Source organism: Equus quagga, chromosome 11 (genome assembly GCF_021613505.1).
Source record: "Equus quagga isolate Etosha38 chromosome 11, UCLA_HA_Equagga_1.0, whole genome shotgun sequence".
Classification (NCBI taxonomy): domain Eukaryota; kingdom Metazoa; phylum Chordata; class Mammalia; order Perissodactyla; family Equidae; genus Equus; species Equus quagga.
The window spans coordinates 95,667,531-95,692,373 of NC_060277.1; the positions used below are offsets into that span (position 1 = coordinate 95,667,531).

The 24,843-nt window shown below is 52.3% G+C and overlaps 1 protein-coding gene across 3 annotated transcripts in view; it reads right to left on the bottom strand.

Annotated features, from left to right (window-relative positions):
- Nucleotides 1-24,843, bottom strand: part of ACLY (ATP citrate lyase) — a 40,497-nt gene that overhangs the window by 11,417 nt on the left and 4,237 nt on the right. For 2 of the 3 annotated variants that reach the window (XM_046676860.1, XM_046676861.1), the window contains 19 exons: nucleotides 24,327-24,508; nucleotides 23,027-23,149; nucleotides 20,963-21,025; nucleotides 20,293-20,483; nucleotides 19,805-19,884; nucleotides 18,563-18,693; nucleotides 17,640-17,758; nucleotides 16,652-16,788; nucleotides 15,836-15,897; nucleotides 14,066-14,183; nucleotides 11,991-12,145; nucleotides 11,418-11,508; nucleotides 10,246-10,275; nucleotides 7,501-7,642; nucleotides 7,029-7,197; nucleotides 5,109-5,213; nucleotides 4,108-4,304; nucleotides 2,029-2,110; nucleotides 1,289-1,399 (listed from right to left, as the gene is read on the bottom strand). In XM_046676860.1, coding sequence (XP_046532816.1) covers nucleotides 1,289-1,399; nucleotides 2,029-2,110; nucleotides 4,108-4,304; nucleotides 5,109-5,213; nucleotides 7,029-7,197; nucleotides 7,501-7,642; nucleotides 10,246-10,275; nucleotides 11,418-11,508; nucleotides 11,991-12,145; nucleotides 14,066-14,183; nucleotides 15,836-15,897; nucleotides 16,652-16,788; nucleotides 17,640-17,758; nucleotides 18,563-18,693; nucleotides 19,805-19,884; nucleotides 20,293-20,483; nucleotides 20,963-21,025; nucleotides 23,027-23,149; nucleotides 24,327-24,485 — 2,265 coding nt within the window. In that variant the 5' untranslated portion in view covers nucleotides 24,486-24,508. The remainder of the gene's footprint in view (nucleotides 1-1,288; nucleotides 1,400-2,028; nucleotides 2,111-4,107; nucleotides 4,305-5,108; nucleotides 5,214-7,028; nucleotides 7,198-7,500; nucleotides 7,643-10,245; nucleotides 10,276-11,417; nucleotides 11,509-11,990; nucleotides 12,146-14,065; nucleotides 14,184-15,835; nucleotides 15,898-16,651; nucleotides 16,789-17,639; nucleotides 17,759-18,562; nucleotides 18,694-19,804; nucleotides 19,885-20,292; nucleotides 20,484-20,962; nucleotides 21,026-23,026; nucleotides 23,150-24,326; nucleotides 24,509-24,843) is intronic. The other variant, XM_046676862.1, reaches the window with a different exon arrangement.

Sequence of the window (24,843 nt, forward strand, 5' to 3'; positions counted from 1 at the left end):
TCACACAGGATCACCAAGAGCTGATTCTCAAGCCTGTAAAAGCACAGCTCATCTCTAAAGGATGGGCAGGACCCCATGACCCAGCCCCCCTCCCCTTTCACCTACTAGGAAAAAAAATACACACACATATACAGTTAACACTTACCAAAATGGATCATAATATAAGCATTTACTAGACCCCACCCTTTCTTAGATTTAATATACCTTAAACTCTTAATATACTGACATATCAAGATCCACCTCATTCTTCTCCTGCCTGCCTGGTTTTCTGTTACACGGCTGTGCCAGGGTGACAGTCCCCTCCTGACCGGCATTTAGGTTGTTTCCATTTTTGGCCATTACAACATTACAGTGAGGATCCTTGCACATATACTCTGAAATATTTTGTATGCATACCCATAGAGTAAATCTGTAGAAATGGAACTGCTGGTTTGGAGAGGTGTGTTTTACAACTGGACAAATATTGCCACTTAGAGGTGGGCAGGAAGCTGCAGGGGAAAGGGAAGGCTCCTAGGGAGAAAGAGCAGTGTGACGAGGCTCACTGGTAGGAAGAACTGAGGGTTTAAGCGCAGGGATTGTCATCGTTGCAGGAAGCCTTGAAGGCCAAGTTTTCCCTTCATAAATACACAGCACGAGGACAGGGCCTTCCACTCAGAGCCTGCTCAGCTACTGATGAACTGACTGGCGACAAGTAGTGGTTTCCTCGGTTTTCAAGGCAGAGGCTTCTCTAAGCCAGAGCACAGGGGCCAAAGTCTGGCTTACCAGACCCAGGTGGAGAGTGTGTGTATCTCCCATCTCTTACGTGCTGTACTTAGAATCTGCTGGCAGGCACTTCCACTGACGTCATATCACGTTAACACATCGAGAACAAAGCTCCCCTCCTTCTCCCCACACAGAACTTCTCACATGCCCCTCCCAGCTCTGTGCCTGGGGTGTGTCCTCTCCCCGCTCGGCCTCTTCACTCAGCAAACTCCTTCTCATCCCTTAAGACGCAGTTCAAGCATCACCCTCTCAGTGACGCCTCAACTCCTCCAGACAGTGGTTGCTCCCTACTCCGAGTAGGGGCTCAGGGCCTTGATCTAGCCTTAATCTGCTGATTAATTTGTCTCCTCCAACTCAATTTCAGCTCCTAGAGAGCAGGGCCCCAGCCGGACCTTGTAGCAACGATGCAAGTAACCAACATTTGTTGGAGGAACTAGCTGATAATATTAAGATGACCACACGGTTCACCTCAAATGCCCCTCTTGGCTTCTCAACCCCCGCCCAGGAGTGACCTGTCCCGGCGTACCTCGGAGGAGAACATGGTGGCACAGGTCCCGATGCACCAGCAGACCACCGGCTTGGTGATGCGGCCCTCCTGGATGCCCCGGCAGATCTTATACTCCTCAGTGCCCCCTATCTGCCGAGGAACAGGGACCGAGAAAGCCCACAGGTTAGTGGGGCCCATGCTGAGTGCTCCAAGAGCAGCAGTGCAGCAGGAAGGCCTGTCCCACATCGGGAGGGGCCAGAGTCAACAAGGGTCCTGAGTTACAACCTGGTTATAAACCAAGGGGACGTGGCTCTAGCAAATAATAGCCCGGGAGATTGAGATCAGATGGAAGGAAGACATGGGTATTCCAGGGGAGTCCCTGGGACCCCCCTTCCTGATCTCACAATTATTGAGGACTAGACCTGATCAGAGGCACAAGCAAGGGATGGGGTTATAGGACTCTCCCAAGTTTAAAAAAATGCACTTTTTACTCCAGCCAACTATGCACTGCCAGCCAGGCAGACCATGGCTAGCCAGTGCAAAGCTCCTCCTTTACTGGCACTAAATGTCCTGTGGCACTGGGAGGCACAATTCCTTTTTCAGGAACAAACAGAGCAGTGTTAACAGTGACAACCTCTAGGCCCCAGAGTCTAGGCGGTGTGATTACCAGGGACAGTCATTTTAAGTTATATACAACCAAAGTCCATGAATTTTTTAAAAAACTGAGGTCATACATTACTTTTGCAATCAGAAAAAAAAATTTTTTTTAAATAACTCACCTCTCCAAGAACCACAATCATTTTGACTCCTGGAGTGTCCTGGTAACGTAACACATGATCCATAAATGTCGAGCCGGGGTACCTGGGGAGAGCAGGGGGGCATATGGGATCAGGAGGAGATGTGGGGGTGTGTATACAGGTGTGGGAAGCACGCTTGTACTAGGAACACTGTGGGGTCTTCTTGGTGTGGATGCCCAGGGAGGGTCCAGAGATGCCTTAGGGATAACGGGAGGCGAGGAGGAGGCAGTAAATGGCGCACAAGGGAAGAGAAGGGTAGGGAGGGAAGAGGAGTCAGTAAGCCCAGAGAGGCTCGCTTGGAGTAAGAGGTCCTGGAGAGTGCATGTCCACAAATACTTTTTAAAAGGGAACCTCACACCTCTCCTCTTGAATATGGGTTGGATTTCATGCTTAGCTTCTAATGTACAAAATGTGGCACAAATGATCCTGTGATATTGACTTCCAAGGTGGGGTTATGAAAACAACGCTTCTTTCTGGCACTCTCTCTGTATTGCTCACTCTGGGGGAAGCCAGCTGCTGAGTCCTTAGGACTCCAAGCAGCCTGTAGAGAAGCCCAGAGAAGAACCCTTGCCAGCCACGTGGAGCAGCCTCTTCCAGCTGAGTACGGCCCTGCTGACGGCTGACTGCAACCCCGAGGGTAGATATTTACTGTCATTTGAAGCTTTGTTGTGTTTTTTTTTTACACAGCAATAGATAATTAATACAATGTGCAAACTATGTTTTAGGAGGGCAGGCTATTGCTAGAAGGTTCATATATAGGTCTGTATATATATATTTTTTCCTACTGTCACATGAGTCTTTTTGTCTGCAAAAAGATTATTTAAGGCCATGCAAGCTTCTCTGCAGATCTTCATGTGCTTTTGATATGCTCAAGAGAAGTGGAATTAATGACTGACCACGCCTACATGAAGCCTCCATAAAAACCCCTCAGGTACGGGGGTTGGAGATCTTCGGGCGAGTGAACACACCAAGGTGCTGGGAGGGTAGTGTGCCCAGAGAAGGCATGGAAGCTCCCGGCACTGCCCCCCTCACCTGCCTTGTGCATCTCTTCCATCTGGCTGTTCCTGAGTTGTATCCTTTTATAGTAAACTGGTAAGCGAGTAAGTAAACTTTCCCTGAGTTCTGTGAGCCATTCTAGCAAAGGATCAAACCCGAGGGGGCGGGGGGGGGGGGGGCGGGTCATGGAAATCACCGATTTATAACCAGTCGGTCAGAAGTACCAGAGGCCCAGACTGGTGACTGGCATCTGAAGCAGGGGCTAGGGAGGCAGCCTTGTGAGCCTCAGCCCTTAACCTGGAGGAACTGATGCTGGTCCAGGTGGATAGTGTCAGAGCTGAACTGAGTTGGAGGACACGATTTGGTGTCTGCAGAGAACTGGAAAACGGCTTCATGTGGGAAAACTGCCTCCACATTTGGTGGCCAGAAATGTGAGTGTGCTGGCAGTAGAGAGTAAAGGAATAGAGCTTTTCCTTTCCCTATTACTAACTACACTAACACTTAGTGAGTACATACTAAGTGCCAGGCCCTGTGTTAGCCGCTTTGTATACATGACCTCATTTAATCCTCCCAACAACCCCATGAGGTGGGTGGGATTATTTTACCCATTTGATATGTGCAAATGATGGAGGTCTAGGGAGAGTAAGTCACCTGCCCAGGATGCACCCCTGGGTAAACAGGGAAACTCAGATTTCAACTCCTTTGGTCCCATCTCAGAACTGGTCCCGCTAACCACTGCACTCTGCTGCCTCCCTATGGCCACACCTCAGACAACAAACAGAATTACCCCCAAACCCCAAACACCTTTTAAAAGCATCTTTCCCTTTTAGCTAAGGGCCAATCTTCCTCACCAAAAAACCATACCTTAAAAAACAAAACATCTTTCCCTATATTTTCTGATTTTAGGCTCATGTCAATCCCGAGACAAAAGGAGAATTGCCCCACTTTATGGACTTCAGCAACATTCCCATGCGCTTGAAACCCAGCAGCAGCAAGCAGAGATTAGAGGACTCAGGGCCCTGTCTCCCAGCCTGCCAAACTCGGTGTGGCCCCCTAGCTGATCACCTGTCCCCGCCAATGGCCACGCCCTCATAGACACCATCTGTGGTCCGAGAGATGATATTGTTGAGCTCGTTGGACATGCCCCCAGAACGCGAGACGTAGGCCACGCTGCCAGGGCGGTACAGCTTGGAGGCCAGGATGTTGTCCAGCATCCCACCTGTATTCCCAATCTTAAAGCACCCGGGCTTGATGCCTCCAACCTGCAGGGGCAGAAACAGCAGTCAGGGAGGAAGAGTGAGCTCCTGACTGACCACAGAATTCAGGGGAATCACAGAGCCCGGTGGGACCTGCCCAGCCCACGCCGGCCAGGCTGGGGAGAAAATGAACCAAGAAAGCTAATAGCTGCATTGGGTTTCTTGCTTAGGAAGAATCTCGTCTCCCCCGAGAGACATTACACAGGAAAAAGAGAGCCTTATTTGTAAAACACAGCTTACTGTTGCAGATTCAGATATGTGTACTCGGGGGTAAGGAGCCTCCTTTGCTCTAAAAGGGCGACAACTCCCAGGAAAGGCGTGTAACACAGGTGTGCACCTCTGCTCAAAACCAGGCCCTGCCTCTGAGATGAAGGGTCCCCTGGTTAGTTCAGAAATCGTAGCTTCACACAAATTTTTAATGCAACAACTGAATAGAAACACACAACAAAAAAGTATTCAGAGTGATTTCTTCTTACATGAAGACCTTTGGGTAAAAAAAGCCTCCACGTGGATTTTCCTTTGGTTTCTAGTCAGAGGAAGAATGGAAGACTACACTGTGGTTATATGAGGGGGGACAAACACTTAAAACTCGAATTCTTCTCATCAGCCGCTTGGAACCATGAAGGTGGTAAGGACTGAGCGGAGAACCCTTTAAAAAATTAACTGGAAATGGACAGACTGACTTTCAGCAGGTACTCTCAATCTTTTTAACCTAGGAGGGAGACAGAGGAGTCAACAAGGGGGCTTCCTGAGCACCCAGACTTTATGAGAGAGCCTTAACGTAAAAGGCTTTCCGGAAGGCATGCTCACAGTGGCAGGTCCAATGATGGTCACGCCCTTCTGGTCCGCCTTCTTGATCAGCTTCCTCGTGAGGGCCTCAGGGATGCCTTCAGCTATGATGGCGATGGTCCGGATCTAAAGGATGACAGCAGTCCTTCCCCGTTAACTTTTTTCGCTTCAGGTGGGCAACACGCAGCAACCATTCAAGAACCCACCCCCACCCCCTTCCCGGCTCTAAGGACAAAGTACTGCTAACGATAAGCACCCCCTTCTCCCCACAGGCCTCTGTTTCTATCCCGATCATGCCAACCCTCTCCCAAAAAGAGAGGCATGGACACCTGAAACCGATCTCCGTTGGTTAACACCGTGGTGATGCGGTGACCAATCAGGAGCCAATGTTCCGAAAACTTGCTACATACAGTCAAAGCTGCTATATTCTCTCCCATCCAAAAACTCATGAGACTCAGACCCACCTGTTCGCCCTCTGTCCTGGTGCCCGCTCACAAAGCATCTATCTACGGCTTTCTGCACTGTGCCCTCTGAGTGTCTGACTCTACATCCCCACAGGACCAGGCCAGTATATGACAGAAACAAGCTGCTTCCACACTCAGACCAGGGAGTGGGCTGGGGGAGGAAGCCAGAGCAGGTGGGGATGGAAGAGAAAGATCAGGAACCATCTCTGACTCTACACCAGGGGCCAGCAAACTTTTTCTAGGAAGGGCCAGATAGTATTTCAGGTTTGTTGGTCATGTGGTCTCTGTGACAACGACTGAACTTTGTCTTTGTAGCATGAAAGCAGCCATGGACAATCTGTAAATGAATGAGCACGGCTGTGTCCCAATAAGACTTTATTTACAAAAACAGGCAGAGGGCCAGGTTTGGTCTTTGGGCTGTGGTCTGCCAACCTCTGCTCTAGACTAAAAAAGCATCTCATTTTCAGCAGGTACACTTTTGTTTTTGCTTCATTTAGATGCCAAACAAGTTTATGTTTGCAGTCATAAACCAAACTAAGCCAGGCTGGGATCAGACAATAAGTTTGAACAGAAGAATCAGTATCTTAATCCATAAGGGCTCTTAGGAATTATTAAGAAAAAAGACAAGGAGAGGAGGCCAAGTCACAGAATACAAATGGCCAATAAATGTTTTTAAAAGCTCATCTTAGTTAGTAATCTAAGGGATGCAAATTACACAGAATGCCTATCATTTTGTCAAATCTGTTTTTAAAATCCAAACACTCAGCGTTGGGAAGGGTCCAGGGAAATGGGCATTCTCTCACTACTGATGGGCATTTGCGTCCATACGACTTTTCTGGAGGGCACCTGGGCAAGATGGAGCAAAGCCTTGCAAATCTGCACATTCTGACGCAGCAGTCTGACTTCCAGACGTTTATGCTGGGGAAGTTATTAAGGATAGATGCAAATGTTAATCCAAGATGCTCAGCACAAGACTTGAAAAAGCAAAAGTGATGTCGCCAATAAATACTTATTGACGTAGAAAGAGTAACTGAAGAAAATGGATCAGAAAATGGTTATATACGATATTATTCCATTTGTTCCAATCCAGGAAAAGGTGTGGAGAAGGATGCACTGAAACGTCGGCAGCCACGTTTCTGGGAAACGGGACTTGAGGTCTTTATACTTTTCATTTTACTTACCAGTATTTAAATTTCCTACAATAAATATGTAATAATTTTCTAATAAGGAATAAAGTGCTTTTGATTCTGTTTTTAAAGCCAGTCTCAGCAGGCTCAGAGAGGGTCTAGGGGGCACAGACAACCCTCAGCTGACTCTGCGTCAGCCCAGGTCAGCCCACCTGCCCTCGGTTACTACACTGCCTTCCGAAGGTCAAGTGTCTCCAACCACTTTCACCCTGATCACTGGCCAGTCCCAGGCCCTTTGTCCATTCAGGAGCTCTCCCTGCTCCCCCGCCCCCCAGGGCCCCAGGACCTACCTGCGCATAATTCATGGTCTCAATGGTACTGTCATAGGCAGAGCGGAGAGAGGCAAAGCTGATCAGCACGTCTACCTCTGGGTGTTTCTTCATGGCATCAGCCATGTTCTTGAAGACAGGGATCAGGATCTCCTTGTGACCCCAGTAAAACTTCTGCTTGTGGTCCCCGCTGTGAGAAAGGTGGAGGAGGAATCAGGACACCCTCAACCTGTCAGGGCTGGGGAGGGGAAGGCCAAGGGTACGAGCTTTCCCAGAGGGTGGAAAGGCAGGACTCTGCCCTCTAAGAGATTCTATCTGTAGGAAAACACCCCCTGGAATACTGACTGCTCCCAGCAAATCCCAGCAACACTGATCTTTACCAGCAAAGGGGATAACCAGCTGCTCCCCGAGCTTAGGCTTAGTGAGGGAGGAGACTGATGGGGAAATCCCACCAGGCAGCTATCTCCAGCCTCCCTGCCGTAGTGTGACTCACGTGAAAGGGTAGACCATGGCAGCCACTGAGGGCTCATCTCGGGAGCACACGTAGTCAAAGTCCAGCATGCCCTGCACGGCCCGGGTCTGCATGCCCCACACGATGGCCTTGGTGTGGCGGCTGAAGAGGGTGGCGCTCTTTCCTGGTGGGCAGAGACACAGCGAGTGCACCCCGAACACACACCCCCTGGAGACCCACAGGGGCTACCTGCCAGACCCCTCCACACCCTGAGTCCAGGGAGGCTGGCTCATCAAAACTGCAAAGGAACGTCAAGAGAATAGAATCTGGAGAACCTGGGGGAGAGGTGCCTTGATTTCTCCTGGGAAGAGGTAGCAGGAGAGAAAAAAGAGCTCAGAAGACCTGCCTGGCTGGTAAATAGCTCAGCAATGAACAGAGAAGGGACTCCGTACACAGAGCATGGCCCACAGGCGGAGAATGCCTACAGGACCGCTCAGGTTCACAGGATGGCAGGTAATCAGCCTCCTGCTTACATGTGACTGGCGGCTTGATAAATTATTTTTAAAGTCACTGGAAAGAAATGTTAAGCTCTCCCAATTATGGTGGCCACAGGACTTTAATCAACTCCCCACCAATCCTTATAACCTGTAAATCTGGACATAAAACAGCTCGGGTCAGCATTTGAATTCTCATGACTGCAAGCCAGTGTAGGTCCAGGGAAGAGGTTTGCTGCAGCCTCATCTATAACTGAGGTTCTGGCCTGGGGTCAGGCGGGGCAGCACGCTGGCCACTCCTCCTGTCCTCCTCCCTCTACTGGCCGGCTCCTTCCCGCTCAGAACCCAGCTCTTAGAGCTCTTCAGTGGCCCAGGAAGGCATTAAGGGAAGAAGGAGGGAACAAAAACAGCTGGCAGAAGTACACTCCTCCGCCTGGAGGGAAAGGCCCCTTCACTACTCTGCTGGGGAGACAGTGCACCCGCTCGGTGGCCTCTGGTACTAAAGAACCTACTGTACTAGTGCAGACTTCGCTAACCAAATTCGAGGTCCGATTAAACAAATTTAAGAGATAACTTTCCCAAGGTACGTAGGAGTCTTATCCCTCTGCGGGCTGGCCTCTTCCATCGCAGCCAAGAGCGTCTCATGACAGCAGGCTCCTGATGTTGCAAATACCTGAGATTTAGTGTCACCCAGACTCATCTGGGTTCCAATGAGACATGAGATCACAGAACAAGAGAAGACACCTAATCCAGTTCCCTCACTTCCCGGTCCCAGGAGATTAACACCCAGAGATGCCAAATGATGGAGAGCCTAGGTCATCTAGCGTCAGAGCCAGGATCACACCCTAACTTAAGATGCAACTCAACTGCAGCTGAGGAGGAGGAAGATAAGCCAATGTGGCACTCCCGCTCCCCACTCTCGAGGGAACCCACACCCGAGTCAGCATGGGCTTCTGTGCACACACACACCTCTGTCTACCCAAAAGGCTACAGAAATCAGAAAAGCCTGGAAGCTCTATAAATCCACCTGCACCTCCAGCATGAAAGGGGCAGACCTAGAGCACTCACCACCTTGAGCACAGAGAAGCCAAAGCTGAAGGGGGCAACCCTCAGCCCAGCAGCAGCAGGGAGGCCTTACAGGGAGCCCCCGCTCCAGGGGCTAAGCACCTTAACCCAACCTCGTCCTCCGGCCCTGCTGAGGGAGGCTCACCCCAGCAGTCTGTCTTCCCTCCCACTTCTCAGCCCAGCTCAGGGCCTGCGGGGAAGAATACCTCCTCCCGGGTTGGAAGAGCTCTCTGAGAGAGACTCGCCCCTGTTCTCTGCACAGGCCTCAGCCTCATGTCTGGTCTTTTAGTAACAATGGATCTTACCAGAGGCAGAAAATGTAGGGATTAGAGGTAGATGGTCAGAGGGCTGCATTCTGGGCCTTTCTGGAGACATCAGCATGTGCCTAGTTACTCATTCCCTCCCCTTAGCAAGGAGTCAAATGTCGTCATCAGAAGATTCCCCTGCCCCAGGGTGGAATTTCCCAAAGCTGCAAGTGTCAGAAGTTAAATGGAAGCCCTGATGCTTTGAAACGATGAATCTATTCAGCTCGGTCATTGGTGAATGTGTGTGCCTGTGCATGCAGGTGTGAGCATGCGTGAGCATACTCAGAAAACACCTGTCGTAAGCAGTGACCTCACACACCAGACAAAGCCCAGATCCCCTCTACAAACTGCACATCCTTCTGGGTTTCTCTCTCTCCTTCTCAAATCTGTCTTCCACCCAAACTCTAGAGAAATCTAAACTCGTCCCTGGTATTGGGAGTTCTGGGACGAAGTCGGCAGTGGTGAGGCTGAGGTGGTAAAAGTAAGCAAAGGAAGACATCATGAGACGGAGATGAGAATCGGGGTGGTCCATGACCCCCTCCTCGCCCACTGCACTCTGCCATGCCCCTTTCTGTTTCGATGGCTCCATCTTTCCCAGGACGATCCTCCCTCCTGGACACCACTCCACTCTCCGAGGCCGTGGGCCTGGCTCTGGCTCCTTCTGCACTCTCCACCCTCTTCCTATGTGGAGCCAGAGACAGCCTCATGGCCAGGAGAGCGCTGAGTCAGGGCTCATACTAAGCAGGGCTGGGAAGGGAGGGAGAGCGAAGACTAGGACTTGGGGGCAGGTAACACTGAGGCAGGCACAGAAAATATCCCAGACAACACTGCAACCCACTGGGGAGGGGGAAACGAAGCACACGGTAGGACTGTAACCCGCTCACAAGCCGCACACAGAGCTGGGGCGGGCAGGGGCATCCTACCTTGCAGGGATCTTGGACTTGGGACTGAATCTGTCAAAGAAAATGACCAAGGCAACTGAGTGACCTGCTGATGGCTGGAGGTTTCAGAGGGACAGGGTGGGAATAGGGAAGGGTCCCACGGACAAGTCTTGTAAGGCTGACACCCTCACCATCTCCGTCTATTCCACAATAGACAGGAGTAAAGCCGACAGAAGAGGAGAGAGCACCGATCAGCAGAGCGGAAGCGAGAAAGGACCAAAGCGGGCAGAAAGGGGGCAGGGGGGCACAAAGGCTTGGAGGGTGTGCTGAACACCAAAGCCCCCCAGCCCCGTGGAGTGACAGCTGGCCCAGTCCCACCCTCTTAATGCCAATCTTGTTTTGTCCCCATGAAGCACAATAAGATGATTAGGCCAGCGTGGGGTTGGACCAGTCATTCTGTGCTATGGACAAAGCTGCTGGTTCAGGGGCCACAGGGCAGTGGCTTCCAATCCCAAGTGCCTGGAGCCAGTGGCACTATTTCACAAAATGCCTTAAGCCCGTCCTGTGTGTACCAGGAAGAGGTTGCACAAACCCAGCAGCCCAGGGCGGACTAACGCCAGTCGCCTAAGGCTGGCTGCAAGGGCCAGCTGCCAGGGATCACATCATTGATGAATCAGAGGACAGAGAGACCAAGGAGGCACAAATACAGAGGGGCTGGTAGACGCCGTGTGCTCTTATGGCAGGCTCGCAGGAAGGGAATGTCTTTGTAGGAGCCTCAGGATAATGGGGGTGGTGGTGGGGCGGCTCGGGAGCCACTGATATGGGTGCTTGCTCTCCCATCCAGAGCTCCGGGCTCCTGGCCTCCCCTTAAGAGGAGAGTCTGGGAGATCTTCCCATCTCCTGCTATTTCTGTAGCCCTGTCTCCCCCGCAGCCTCCCTGCCCAGCTCACACCCCCCCCCACAGGAAATAAGCAGGTGGCAGAGAAGGCAGTGGGGAGTGAGGTGGCCCAGGTGCAGCGTGGGTCCTCAGCACCGGGAGAGCCCTCGGGGAAGGCTTGAGTCATCACACCCACGTGATCTGTTCCCATCCCACGCCCCACACCCACTCTCATAGCAAAGCCCAAACTGCTTGCCATCCGCCTCTGCTGGCCCAGAAAGAGAAGGAGCCCAGAAAGGGAAGGGGCACAGGAAGGCCTGAAGCCGCTGGGAGTTACCTTGTGGCATGGCAGGCTTGGCCTTCTTTGCAGGTGCCACCTCATCAGCCCTAGACTCAGAAAAAGACGCTGTCCTGCTGGGGGCTGGAGTCTGGCGTGGGACAAGGAGAGAGAGAAAGAGTCACAGGTAGCAGCTGAGAAGAAAAGCCATTAGCCCTTAAGGCCTCAAAGAAATCAGGTTCCAAAAACTATGTACGGCACTGCTCTTTATAAGCTACTTCCAAAAGTACCATTCTAACCACCTCTTGAGACAGGAATTAGTATTGTCCCCACGCTATAGATGAGCAAACTGAGGCTCTGGGCAGGTACAATACCTGCCAAGGTCCCTCCCTCGCCAGGATTTGAACTCAAGTCTGATTTAAAAACTTATGGTCTTTTCATTATACATCTTGACTGGGGCAGAGGAAAACTGGCCAGAGATCCAGAAACCAGCCATGTACTACCTTCCCCCCAAATTTCCCCAAGGCCCTCAAATGGGTAGAGGAGGGACGTTCTGTCCTTGACAGGATGGGGGTGCAAGGGGCAGCACAGAGGGCATGGCATGCTTTAAGGCGGAGGACGGCCGGCACCTACCGATGTGCTCCCACTGGCGTTGAGGAGGAAGTTTGCAGTGTGGGCCGCCGTGGGCGGCTGATTGGGGATGGGCCGGTGGCCCAGGGCCATGCCCACAATGGCTGTCATGTGAGTCTCGGTGCCAAAAACATGGATGGGGATCCCAGTGGTCTTCCCTGTGAGGGAGGGAAAAGAATCATCATTCAGGTCTTCAAATAAGTGCCCAAGTTCCCAAGACTCTGCAAAGGTCCCTTTTGAGTCCTGCCCGATGTCTGGTACTTTCTGTGTCGACACTCTCAAGCAACCACAGGCATTATGAAAGTCTGCACTCCTTCCACACACAGCCTGGACCCTGGCTCCCAGACCAGGCCTCCTGGCCTGTAGTTGCCATGCTCCAGCCTTCTTGGCCTGGCCTCTGTTCCCAGACACTTGGGCTCATTTCCCCTGGGCTCTGGCCCTGCTTCTTCCTCCGCATGCAGCTCTCAGCCCAGATCTTCACCCAGCTGCTCTCTTTCATCACTCAGCTCAACTCACCTGCCACCTCCAAGGAAGGCCTTCCTGACCTCAGCAGTCACTCTCCTCCCCATACAGATCCCTGTCTGACAGCGTTTCCTCAGAGTCACTGTTTGTTTAAGGTCCCAGCCATGACTAATACTCATGTGTTGCCCCAAGGGCTGGACCCATGGCAGCTATGCAGTTTTAGAGGAAAACCAGGACTTTGTACCACTTCAAGTGATTTACATGGGTTAAGTGTTTGCCATGGATGCCAGATTTGGAAAAATGGAAAGACGGAAAAATGCTCAATCAGAGGACACGCTCACTGAGCAAGAGTGTCTTATGTTTGTCACCCCTGTGGCACTTCACGTGAAGCCCTGCTCCACACGCGACTGTTCTTTGCAATGGGGCCTGCACTTTTACTTAAGCCCAAAGCTGCTGGTCACGAAGTTCACGTGTTTCAAGTTCAATCAGGTCAACTTAGGGAGACCTGATTCTAGCCCTGACTGATGAGATGTGGTCCTAGACTTGAAAGCTCTGGTGTGAGGTCTCATGAACCTACAGGAGACACTCAAAATGCAGAAGGGAGAAGGGAAATCAAAAGGCATGCTGCACCCTCCCCCTCATCTCAGTGAGGGGCAGCCTTCTCCCATTCCACCAATTACCAGACCCTTCCCTGCTGATCCCCCACATCCAGGCCACCAGAGGTTGGGCCTGACCCCTTACCTCTGTCTCCCTCCACCTCTACCCTCAGTCCAGGCCACCACGCTGTCCTGGCCTGCTGTCACAGCCACCTAAGTGGTCTGCCTGCTTCTACCCTGGCTGCCCTTGGGTCTCTTCTCCACCCTGGAGCCAAAATAACCCTTTCAACCCTAAGTCAAAGTGTGTCCCTCCCCTGCTTAAAGTCATCCAGCAGCTGCCAGCCCAGGGTCACAGCCAAGTGCTCCTGGGACCTGTACTTGCCCCACATGTCTGCTCCCACTGCCTCTCTGCCTCTGTCTCCCAACACCCTGCCCCTCGCTCCCTAGGCCCCAGTCCCAGGTCCTCCCCACTAGTCCTGCGCGCAGGCAGCTCCCACCTCGGGGCCCTGGAACTTGCACTCTCCTCTGCACACAGCCACCCCTGCCCTGCTCCCTCCTCTCCCCCAGGTCTTTGCTCAAATGTCACCTTTTTGGTCAACCACTCTGATTACTCCATTTAAAACTGCCCAGTCCCCTCCCACACATGCTATTTACCCTGCTCTTTGTCCTTCATGGCACTTAGCACTACAGAACAGTCAGTGTTCTCACCTGCACGAGGGCTTGCTGTCTGTCTGCTGTGCGTAACCCCAGTGCTTATGTAGCACAGAGCCCAGCACAGGGCAGGTGTGCCACAAATATTTGTTAAGAAAATAACTGAATGAAAATGTGTTCCTGCCTATTCTGAAGTTTAGGACAGGTGCTCTGTGTCAGAGGAGGGCAGAAAATGGAAGTAAAAGCAAGCTGGACATGCAGAAAGGGCAGTATGGGAGCACAGGTGAGCCCAAAGACGTGCTCCTTCAGGAATCCCAAGGAGGCAGGCCACCAAGACACAGGGTGGGAGGGAAAAGTCCCCCATCTTACCAACTTCTCCCATCACCCGTAAGCCCTCTTGATAGTTGGGGCCACCTCTTCGGACAAAGATCGTGACCTCGTGCTCCTTCAGGGGGCCCTGGTAATCTCGAATCGCTCTCACGATGCCCTGAGAGGGACAGAAAGGGGCAACAGACACGTGACTAAAAATAAAGCAGCCCTTTGGGCTGGCCTGGTTGCGTAGTGGTTAAGTTCACGTGCTCCGCTTTGGTGGCCCAGGGTTCGTAGGTTTGGATCCCAGGCATGGACCTAGCACAGCTCATCAAGCCATGCTGTGGCGGCATCTCATATACAAAATAGAGGAAGACTGGCACAGATGTTAGCTCAAGGCCAATCTTCCTCACAAAAAAAGTTAAAAGTAAGGCCGCCATAAATCAATTAATTATATCCCTGACAAAAGTACCAGGGACTGCTCCTCCTGAGGCGTGGCAGGCCCTGGCAGTCATAAATTTTACATGTGTGGCCTGAACTGTGAACTAGCAACCCAAAGGCTAGGATATGTCATCACTTGTAAGGTTGCTGAGGTGAGAATTTGGAGTCCTGGGGAGTGACACGCCTCCATGGGGAGGTGCTGGGCCTCCAACGTGGGTGGGACTCTGGTCTCTCTCTTGTCCCATCTACAGTCATTCTTATCATCTGTTCTTGCAATTTAGGGGGGAAAATCTATGCCAGGCTCCTATGCAAGAGTTTTCAGATGTATCAGGACATGGGCTACTTAAATGTCAAAGTCCTACAAAAGCTCCTTCAAGCAGTTTAGGGGACTAGCCCTTGTAACGGGATCAACTTTGGAACCGCAGGAGAATGTACAGGTGTGCGCCAGTTCTGCCTCTCCAGACAGAGGGCTAGTTTACTGGGTCAGGAATCCAGCGCGCATCAGGCAAGGCATTTCACCCAGAGCTTGATACCCAGTTCCTGCTCCAGCCCTAGGAGGCCTTACCACCAGTGCTGTCTTTAGTACAGGATTGCTCAGAAATTAAAACAAATGTTGAGGTTGACCTGACTCAGATTTGTCTGTTGAATCAGGTCGAATTAGGGACACCGTGTTTTAAGCAGGACTGATGAGGCCTGGTCCCCCACTTCTGGAGAGCTTAGCCTTCCAAGGTTGACATTTATTTATTCATTATTCTCAAAAGTTATATGGAACGACCAGATGGAGCACATTCTTCTTAATAGCTTCAATGAGCATCTGACAGTGTGGAATAATAAACGGCCTCCTGAGGTGGCTGCCTTTTGAGACATGTCAGCTCTATCATCCTTCTTGATCCCTGACCTGTGCAGAGGGACCCAAGCACACGGGCCCCCGGCTGGATGAGCAGGAGCCCCAGATCATCAAAACACTGTCCTCACTCTGACCTTTTGGAGAAGGAGCTGCTGATGGAGAGACACAGTCTAGAAGCTGTAAAGAACCCAAAGAGTCTCACAACGGAGTGTTAAAAAGGAGGGTCAACTGAGCCAATTCTTCAAGACTTGGTCCTGAAAAGGAGGAAGGCAGAAATTCCCCTTGTCCTCACACTTCAGATGGGAGACTGATGGCCCAGCAAGCGTCAGCTACTTGCCCAGAGACACACAGCTTCTGATCCAGATCAGCCCCAGTGTCTTCTGCATCTCCACCAAGGGACCTTAGGGCAAGAGCCCCTACCCAGACTGGGTAACGCACGGGAACTTGCTTCTGTCTGAAACCTTGCTTGTGGGAACCTCCCTCCCCCGCTTCCCCTGAAACCACACTCCCCAGAAACTGCACTGTCCCCTGCTGCTGGTTACCTTGAATGTGGCAGCCACATTGGTGAAGTTTGCGATGCTGCCTCCAATGATGAGGATCTTGCCTGGGTTTGGAATAAGACAGAAGTCAAAAAAGGGTTAGTGCCACAACTAGAAGGACCCACAATAAAGAATATACAACTATGTACCAGGGGGCTTTGGGGAGAAAAAGGAAAAAAAATAAAATCTTTAAAAAAAAAAGGGTTAGGAAGGTAGACTTGAGCATCCTGCCAGAAATCAACCAGGAGAGTTCTCTTTCCTCTGAGCGAGGGTCCCCCAGCTGTTAGGAGGTATCAGTGCAGAGGCGAGGGGGAGAAGGCTGGTCTTTCCTGAGGTCTGCCAGCCTTATCAGCTCAACTCTCCATGACCTACACCACCGAGCAGGTGGTTAATTCAAACCCACAGACTCTCTACATCATTCCTACTGGCAACCCAGCCTGGTTTCTGGATACCCCTGGTGGGAATCTCTATCCAGCTTAAGGGAAGGGGAACTGGTATGTGTAGCCCCCAAATACTGGACAGGGAGTAAAGGGTGGCTGGACTCACACAGCCCAGGTAACAAATGTCTAAGTGGGTCACGAAGAACGAAGCTTACAGCAGTCAGAGTAAGACCATGCTGCCACTGCCTCCCTTGCACCTGCTCATAGGGTGTCACATACACATCACCATTGTGCAGCCAGGCAAACTGAGGTCTAGAAGTTAAATGACTAGCCTAGATTGCAAAGGACCAGGACCACAACCTCAGTGCCTCCTAGCCCAAACCTCTTCCCACTGCAGGACGCTGGGCTGTCCTGGGGAAGGAGCATGTGTGCGTCTCACCGTCTGGGTGCTTCTCGCGGGTCATGAGAGAGAGGATCGTCTTGGCATAGTCGTAGGTCTGCTGTTCGCTGGGGGCACCTGAGTACTCCCCGTAGTTGGCCAGCTCATTGACACCTCCTAGATCGCAGATGGTATCACTGCCGGGGAGACACGGAAGTCAGTGCTGGCTCTGACTCAAGCCGCAGAGGGTGGCAGCCTGGTGCCTGGGAGGACACGCAGACAACCCCGAAGCCCTGAAGTCAGGCTGTGGAACTGACCTCTCACCTCCCACCCTCCAGCCCCACATGCATCACCCTTGAAGGTTAACTGTGCTGTATCAGACTCTCCCGGGCAGTGCACTCTGCCTGCCCTGGGCCAGGGGAGGCCTTGGAGCGCCAATGGTAGGGAAAATGCACAAGGAGCACCTCCCGACAGAAAGGAAAAAACACACATTCCAGGAGTTGCTGCCAGGCTGCCCAATAGGGAAGGAAAACTGCTGCAGCCGAGGAAAGAGCCCAGCCAACCACGGGGGGACATGCCAGAAGCCAGCAGACGCTGACTGTGCCTCAGGTGAAAAACCCCCAACTACTACAGAGGGTGCAGAATATGATCCCAGTATTTCTATGAAGTGTGGAAGTATGAAGACTTATCCAGGCACTCAAACTCCTGGAAGGACACGGCAACGCAGCCACCGTGGTGCCCTGGTCGGGGAGGGATGGGGAACGGCCAGGCAACATTCACTTTGTCTCATTTTCTGTTTTTGCTGTACCTTTGCATGGAGAACACGTGACTAATTATAAGATCTAAAACTACTAACAATAACTTCATCTTGAAGTAAATAAGAAGGTGCAGGCCCTCACCAGCGCCCCTCAAACCCCCCTGGGATGCCCCACAAGTTCCTGCTCTGCACCAAGGTGGGAAACTAGAGACCTCCAGAAATGAAGCAACCTGACCCAGGTCACGTACGTGTGGACCTGGCTAGCACTCCTTCAGCAGCCCCCTCAGTCACCTGTACACGACAGAGGCACCACCTCCAGCCACCATGGTCCAGATCCTCCCCTTGGGGTTCAGCAAGGTCAGCTTCAAGCTTGCCCCACTTTTGGCATCCAAGTCTGCAATGTAGGCTTCCTAGGGACCACACAGCAACAGGTGGGTGCCCTGGGGACACCCCCTTCACCAGGTTCCAGATCCCAAGACCCTCTCCTCCCCTTTCCCTGGAGATGCACGAAGAGGTCATCAATTACCTTAATAAGGTCAGGGAGAAGGGGCTCTGCAGGGCCCTATGTGCCCGGAACATGACGGTGTCTTCAAGTACCAAAACCACCCACAGCCACAGTCACCGCTTGGGCACAAACTTCGCAACTCCTTTCTCTGACTTCAAGTCTTTGGCCCTCTGCCCAAGTCCTGGTCCTTGCAATATCACTCTGCTTCTATCAGGGCCCCCAGTCCTAGCATCTGCCTGCCTAGTTCATCACACGCCCCTTCCCCCTCCCCAGACCCCACCCTGTCTCCTGGCCCAGCCCAGCCTCTTCTCTTGGCCTGGGTTACATCACCCGGGTTTGATCCTGCTGTGAGGACCTCTCAGAGGACAGGGTGGGAAAGAGCAATTAAAATTCTCAGCAAGCGGCTGAGAGAACTACCTTCCCAACAGGATTGGGGGGGCCACTTGGAATTACTGAGAAGCAAGAAATCAAGTTAAGAGCCCAGGGAGGCTGATTGAGAGAGTAGTCTAAAAGGATTTCTGGCCAGGATTCAGAGGCTTGGCTGACTCCCACCCCATCCCCTTTGGGGTTTTAAGAAAATTAAATGGTTCTTGGCCTTCCTTTCCCTGCCAAATATACTGCCCGCAAGGGGGGGCCAGATGCTTATCTGAGATTAGTCACCCTCCCCCGGCCCCCATCAGTCTCCATCTTCTCCCCAAACCAGCCTTACCTCTGGGTAAGCCTCCCTCCCGAAGGGCGGAGGGAACTCTATATCGCCCCACTTCACTTTGCAAATGTAGTCGGCAGTGGCATCCACCTTGGCCGCCAAGTCAAGGACATAGACGCCATCTTTGGTCACGACTGAGAAAAGCAGAGGCAATCAGACACCAATCCACAGGCAGAAGTGACCACCAACATCCAAACCCCCAGACTTCCTCACACACCGCTCCCACGGGGTCCCACACAGGCCTAACAATTCCCTAGCTTGTCAAGAAACCAGAAGGGCCATTATAGAGACAGAGCCTTCCCCCATTAAAGGGAAAACAAATCCTGTTAAGACCAGCTTCCCCTCCTTGACCTAAGGTAATATGATAGTAAAGTTTGTCTTAGTTGCCATAGCAATTTTTAAACATTTTTATAAAAGGCTACACTCCATGCCTTAAATATCTAACCATTTACCCAGCCAGGGCCCTGCCGTTAAAAAAAAAGTATTTTGAAGACCCCCACTAGGTATGTACATCTGGGTTTCCTGGGGTCTGGCTAGGGGAAGCCTCATTGTCGAGGGTAGTAGGAAGCCATGGGTGCACTGGGCCCCCAGCCAGCAGGGTTCATTTACTGCCACCTCACTGGAATCCATCTTCCGCTTCCCCCAGGGCCATTTAGCTAATTAAGTTAGCACAGAACCATCTGGCCCATTAGCCCCAGCTGGAATCTAGAATGAGGACTTTGCCCTGAGAACCAGGGCCAGAACCAGCTCACGCCATCTGCCTCCTTCACAGCACACAAGGCTTGGACCAAGGTCCTCTCAGCCTTGGTTGTCAATGATTGACCAACTCCCAGAGGGGGAACTGCACGGGGGCCTCCGAGGACAGAGAGGGGAAAGAAGGGCCTGAAGGGTCAGACCAGTGCAGAGGCAGGCCCGCTCCTGGTAGAACAGGCTGACCCACTGGCAGGAACGGCCACAGAGCGCAAAATCAGATCAAAACCAGGAACTCCCCATCACAGAACCAATGAAGACCAAAAACAGGAGCTGGAGTTGGTTAAAGAGAGGAATAATCACTGTCTTCTGAGAACGCAGAACCAGGAGCCTGCACTCAAGGAGCCTGGAGAGGACTCTGCACACACGCCTGTCAGTACTGCCCTCTACAAGTGGGCGTCTGGTCCTCCGAAAGTCAAGGCCAGGGTTACTATAAGCACAGGGGCCCCATTATTACTGGCCCTTGCCCCAGCCCACCCCAGCAAAGCCACTTACCAAGGGGGTTGATCTCGAGGTAGGTGAAGTACAGATCCTCATAGAAATTGAAGAGGCCAGAGATAAAACTTGCTAGAATTCTAAAGGGGGGAGAGAAGGACAGTCAGTCTATCAGGGAAGCGGGCTGAGCAGCAATCACACTGCCACTGACAGCTCCACTTCCCAACACCTGCCAACCCCTCATTTTCTTCTGCAAACCCTGCTCCCTGGACATGGCTCTTCAGCCACTGAGGCAGAAAGAGCTGTCAGGCACAGGGCCAGACAAGGAGGTGCCAGACAGATAGGGGCAAGGAGGTGAGGGATGCCGACAGCATATTTCAGTTGGAGTGAGCCTCTCCCCTGTCCCCAGCTCCCCTCCTTGGGACAGGGAGGGGCTGTGCCTACTGCCTGCTCCCACCTCCCACCCTCTGCTTTCCCTGCTGTGCCCAGAGGCTGCTGGCCTTCCCTGTCCCCCTGCTGCCACCTCCCTACCAGCCCTCTCACTCAACTCTTTCTTGTCTTCAGGGGCGTGAACCAGCAGGTGCTTCTTGATGTCCTCAGGACTCAGCTTCTCATCCACGCCGACGAGCAGTTTCTGGGCTTTGGCATCCACATCACCCACATCCACACCCCCCTCATGGTGGAACAGGACGTAGTCCCCTTCTCGGGTAGCATAGATGCAAACGTAGAACTCCTCCGCCTTACAGGGGAAGAGAGCACCACACGGGTGAGGGGGACTGAACTGGGGATGAGTGGCCCAACTCCTGCGGTCTCATTTCTAAAACCCAGTAGAGAACATTCACGAGGGATGACCTGTTCACCAGCTTTCCCTCGGGAACAACAGGAGAAGAGAGGCCACTGCCTCGCTGGGGGACAGTCCAGACTGAGCCAGCACGACCTGATCTGGGGGATGGGGTCCTGCCTTCAAGCCTTTCTCATCCCAGCACTGGGAAGTCCCCTCTGTTACCAGCCCTGATTCCTCCCTGCTGCAAACTAAGCCCTCTCCTTCATCTCTGGACTCCCTGCTCCGTAGCATCCTCAGATCCTCAGCACAACTTCAGAAACTTTGGTCCCTTGACTTTGCTCCAGCAGCCTGATTTCTCCTCTCATCATTTTGGGGTCGAAAAACACAAAGATCCAGGAGGAAGAAAACCCAGCTTGGAGCCACCTCACACGTACCTGACTGTGGGGGACAAAGGGTTCGATCAGAAAGTTCTTGAGGAAGCCTCTGGCCTTGCCAACCTATGGAGATAAAGAGAGAGAAAGCTCAGATGGGCAGTGTTTCTCACCACCCATGGCAGAAGGAGGGATGGCCCTGTGCTCCCTCTACCTCAGTGTCCCATCAGAGGTGCGACCCAAGCACTACCACAACACTCAGCAAAGAGATTTCTCCAGAAACCAGGGCAATGGGGCCACAGACCCCTAAGCCAAAGAAGTCCTCAGGAGAGCCCCTCTTCCATCTGCTTGCCCTTCTGCCAGCCACACTTCGACACGTACCGATCTTGCACATTCTTATTCTGCCTCCTCTGGAGGATGACAAATGAGCTGCAACACTGCCCTAACCCCAAAAGCAAAGATCAGGAGTCATCCCCCTGATGTCGTCGCACAGACTAAAAAGCTCAGACGGGCTGGCCCTGTGGTGTAGCGGTTCAGTTCACACACTCCGCTTGGGCAGCCTGGGGTTCACAGGTTCGGATCCTGGGGGCGGACATGGCACCACTCATCAAGCCACGCTGTGGTGGCATCCCACATAAAACAGAGGAAGACTGGCACAGATATAAGCTCAGTGACAATCTTCCTCAGGGAAAAAAGAGGACGATTGGCAACAGATGTTAGTTCAGAGCCAATCTTCCTCAGAAAAAAAAAAAATGTTAAATTAAAATAAATAAATAAATAAAAAGCTCAGACAAATCAAGGCTATCTATCCCACAGCTCAGGCAAGGAGACCCAGCCCAAGGACATGAGTCCAGGCATGGGGAATTGGGGGCAGGGGGGAGCTGGACAGGGAAAACTTTTCCACGCAGACTTTCCTGACTGAGGACAACAGGCCTGCAGAGCTAATCAGTTTGATTGGATCCCTGGTGGCAGCCAAGGCCAAAGAGCCCTCATCCCAGCATGCCCTGAAGGCCCCACCCGCCCGTGCGTCATTGCTGAGTCAGGGACCAGACAGTGATCCATCAGAGGTAATGAGCCACTCCTGCCAGGGCGGACACTGCTGCCAGCTCAGATGTCCCCGACATCCCCCTCCCAACAGCCAGCTGAGGAAGAGGGAGCGTGATGACCTCCCTGGGGATACTGCTCAGCCCCCAACCCTGCTGCCTCTGCCCAAAGGCCCGGTAGCATGAAGGTCAAGACCCCTCTGCCCCGAGGCCCGTGTACAACTTCAAGGATCCCTCTTCACCCACGACAGCCAGAAACTGGGGAACTCACATAAAGAGCTGATTTGAGGAAGTTCAGTAAGAGATAAAGACAGCTCCACTGCCACCTTCATCCTACTTCTGGGGCAGCCAAGGAAGAGAACACCTCTCCCCTGGTCCCCGGTCACCCAGGATGGGACAAAGAACAGTGTGGATGGCACATCCTCCCCAGTGTAAGCCAAGCGGCAGCCCGTTCCCTCCCCTTCAGTCTCCAACTCCCTCTGGGAGTGAGAAGAAAAGGAAAGGCAACTTTATTTCTGAGCATCTCATAGCCTTCCTAAGCCATACTTCACTTCAGCTCTCTCATCTACAGAGTTGAAATTAATCACCAAGCCAGGAGAAGCCAGGAACTGGATTTACTCTTCAGTATTATTAACAGTCTCATCCTAGGTTCTTGGCTCAATAACATCTCTGCCTAAACGATTCTGCATCTCCCTTCTTCAACTTTTTTTACCCACCATCTTAGGTGTGCATGTCAGGACAAGCTACCATACACTCTGCGGAAACTGGCAAGAAAGGAGTTCCCAGAATGGGCCTCAGAGTCCCACCTCCATGACAGTCATTAAAGAAACAGACCATTTCCACCTGGCTCTCAAACTGTGTTGGTGTTCCTTTTGCAGCACATCTTGCCATTTCCTGACAGGGAGAGCTGGCAATGAGCGCCAGGACCGGCCCTGCTGCCTCAGTCAGCTCTCAGCACTCCCACCTTTCCCAGGCTGCAATTTGATCGGTTGCGGGGGTGATCCACAGGGTAGCTGAACTGGAGGCGACCATGTTTGCTTCTGTTACCATAACACGTCCACCCCAACCCTATACCCAGACTCACGGTGGCCTCCTGTCCCAGCCGTGGCTTCAGCCAGGACTTGACCCCATCCAGAGTAAGGTTGACCCCAACTAGGCCCAGCTTTCCACGCCGTTTGATCAGCTGGTCTGGCTTGACCACCAAGCTCTGGAACGAGAGGAGGTTGTATTCAGAATGAGGAAAGAGAGGGTAGAGTAAGAGGTGATAGTCTGGGGACCCAAAGCACAGGACAGCCTGGGTGGCTTCCCATCCACTCTATTCGCAAAGCCAACCCCACCCGGCTCCCAGAAGCTTCTTCACCTATCCCAGCCTACATCTTCTGACAAGCAGAAATCTAGAGCCATCTGTGCCCAGGATGGACCTGGCACAAAGCAGGTGCTCACCAAATACCTGCTAAATGAATAAGTGATCCCCCACAATCCCTACATGGGATCTTAGCTCCATTAAACCATAAACTCCTCAGAACATGGACAGCGCCCGAGTTCCAAAAGGAAAAACAGAGAGACAGAGCGTTGGGGTGACAAAGGACCTTAGAGGTCATCTGGTCAACCCCATCCATGTCTGAAAACCATCTACAATCCTAAGCAGCCCCTAGCACTGATCATACACCTCCAGGGCCAGGAAATTCACTATCTCTGGAGGCAGCTTCGTTTGTGGTTGGGTTGCCTCATAGTGGGGGGAAATTTGCATCTCTGAAACCCCCACCATTGGTCCTAGTCCTGCTCTCTGGGACCTGCCAAAGATGTCTAAGCTTCCCAAGCCTTCCCAACAATGGCCCTGCAGGGATCTGAAGAGAGGAGCCTCTGCTCCAGGCTGGCCCTCTCAGGGCCATTAGCCATTCTACACAAAGTACAACGTCACACTTCCTCATGGCCCATTCCTGATATGCTCCACTTTGAAAGGGGGAGGGGGTACATACCTACTTTTTATTGAGCACCTACCAAGTGCCAGGCAGCATACTAAATGCTTTCCAGACATTCACTAATCTCTATGGCCCACAGGGTGAGTGTTATGAACATCTGACATCTGGGGAATCCAAAACTCAGAGGTGAAAGGCTTGCCGCAGGTCACATGGTTAATAGACAGAGCAGCAATGTGGACTCCAGTTTGTCTAGTTCCATGCTGGTGCTCTGTAAATCATGCCAGAGCGCCTCAAAATGCGGAGCCCAGAGCTGGACACAGAACTCTGCCCAGCTCATGCACTGCGCACTGATGCAGGGAGTCTGCTACCACGTGACCCACTCGGACATCTCCAACAAACTGACCCTTTCTCTTCCTCAGACTCCAGGCCTGGAAGAAGGGCCCAGGAGGTGGGAAGGCTCACCTGGCTGAGCAGCCAGGGGTGGTCCTGCAGCAGGTGGGCCCAGTCTGTGTCAGGGGTGACCCGGGCATACTTGAAGCGGTTCTGGATGGCTGAGGTGGTGCAAATATACTTGTAAAGGAGTTCTTTGCCCGTCTGCTCTGAGATCGCCTTGGCCGACATGGCTGCAGAGGGACCTGCTCTACCTGTCGGGGTAAGAGGAGCTGGTCAGAAGAGGCAGGGCAATAGAGACCCACGCCCAGCTGCCCCCAGACAGGAAAACAGATCTTAGCCCTTCTCAAGAGGGAGAAAAACAGCTGCCTCAGCAGGAGAGATAGAAGGGAGATCTCAAACAGCACTCTTGATAGCAAAGAAGGAGGATCAGGAAATGATGGGTGAGGGAAGATGGAGAAAAACAAAGGTGGTGTTTCCCCTGGGACTCTTCGCCTCAGCTGCCTCTAGGCAAACCAGTTCACCCATAACCACATTTGTCCTGGAGCAAAAGGTAGCTGGATGGGGACCAAGAATCCCAGTGGTGTGA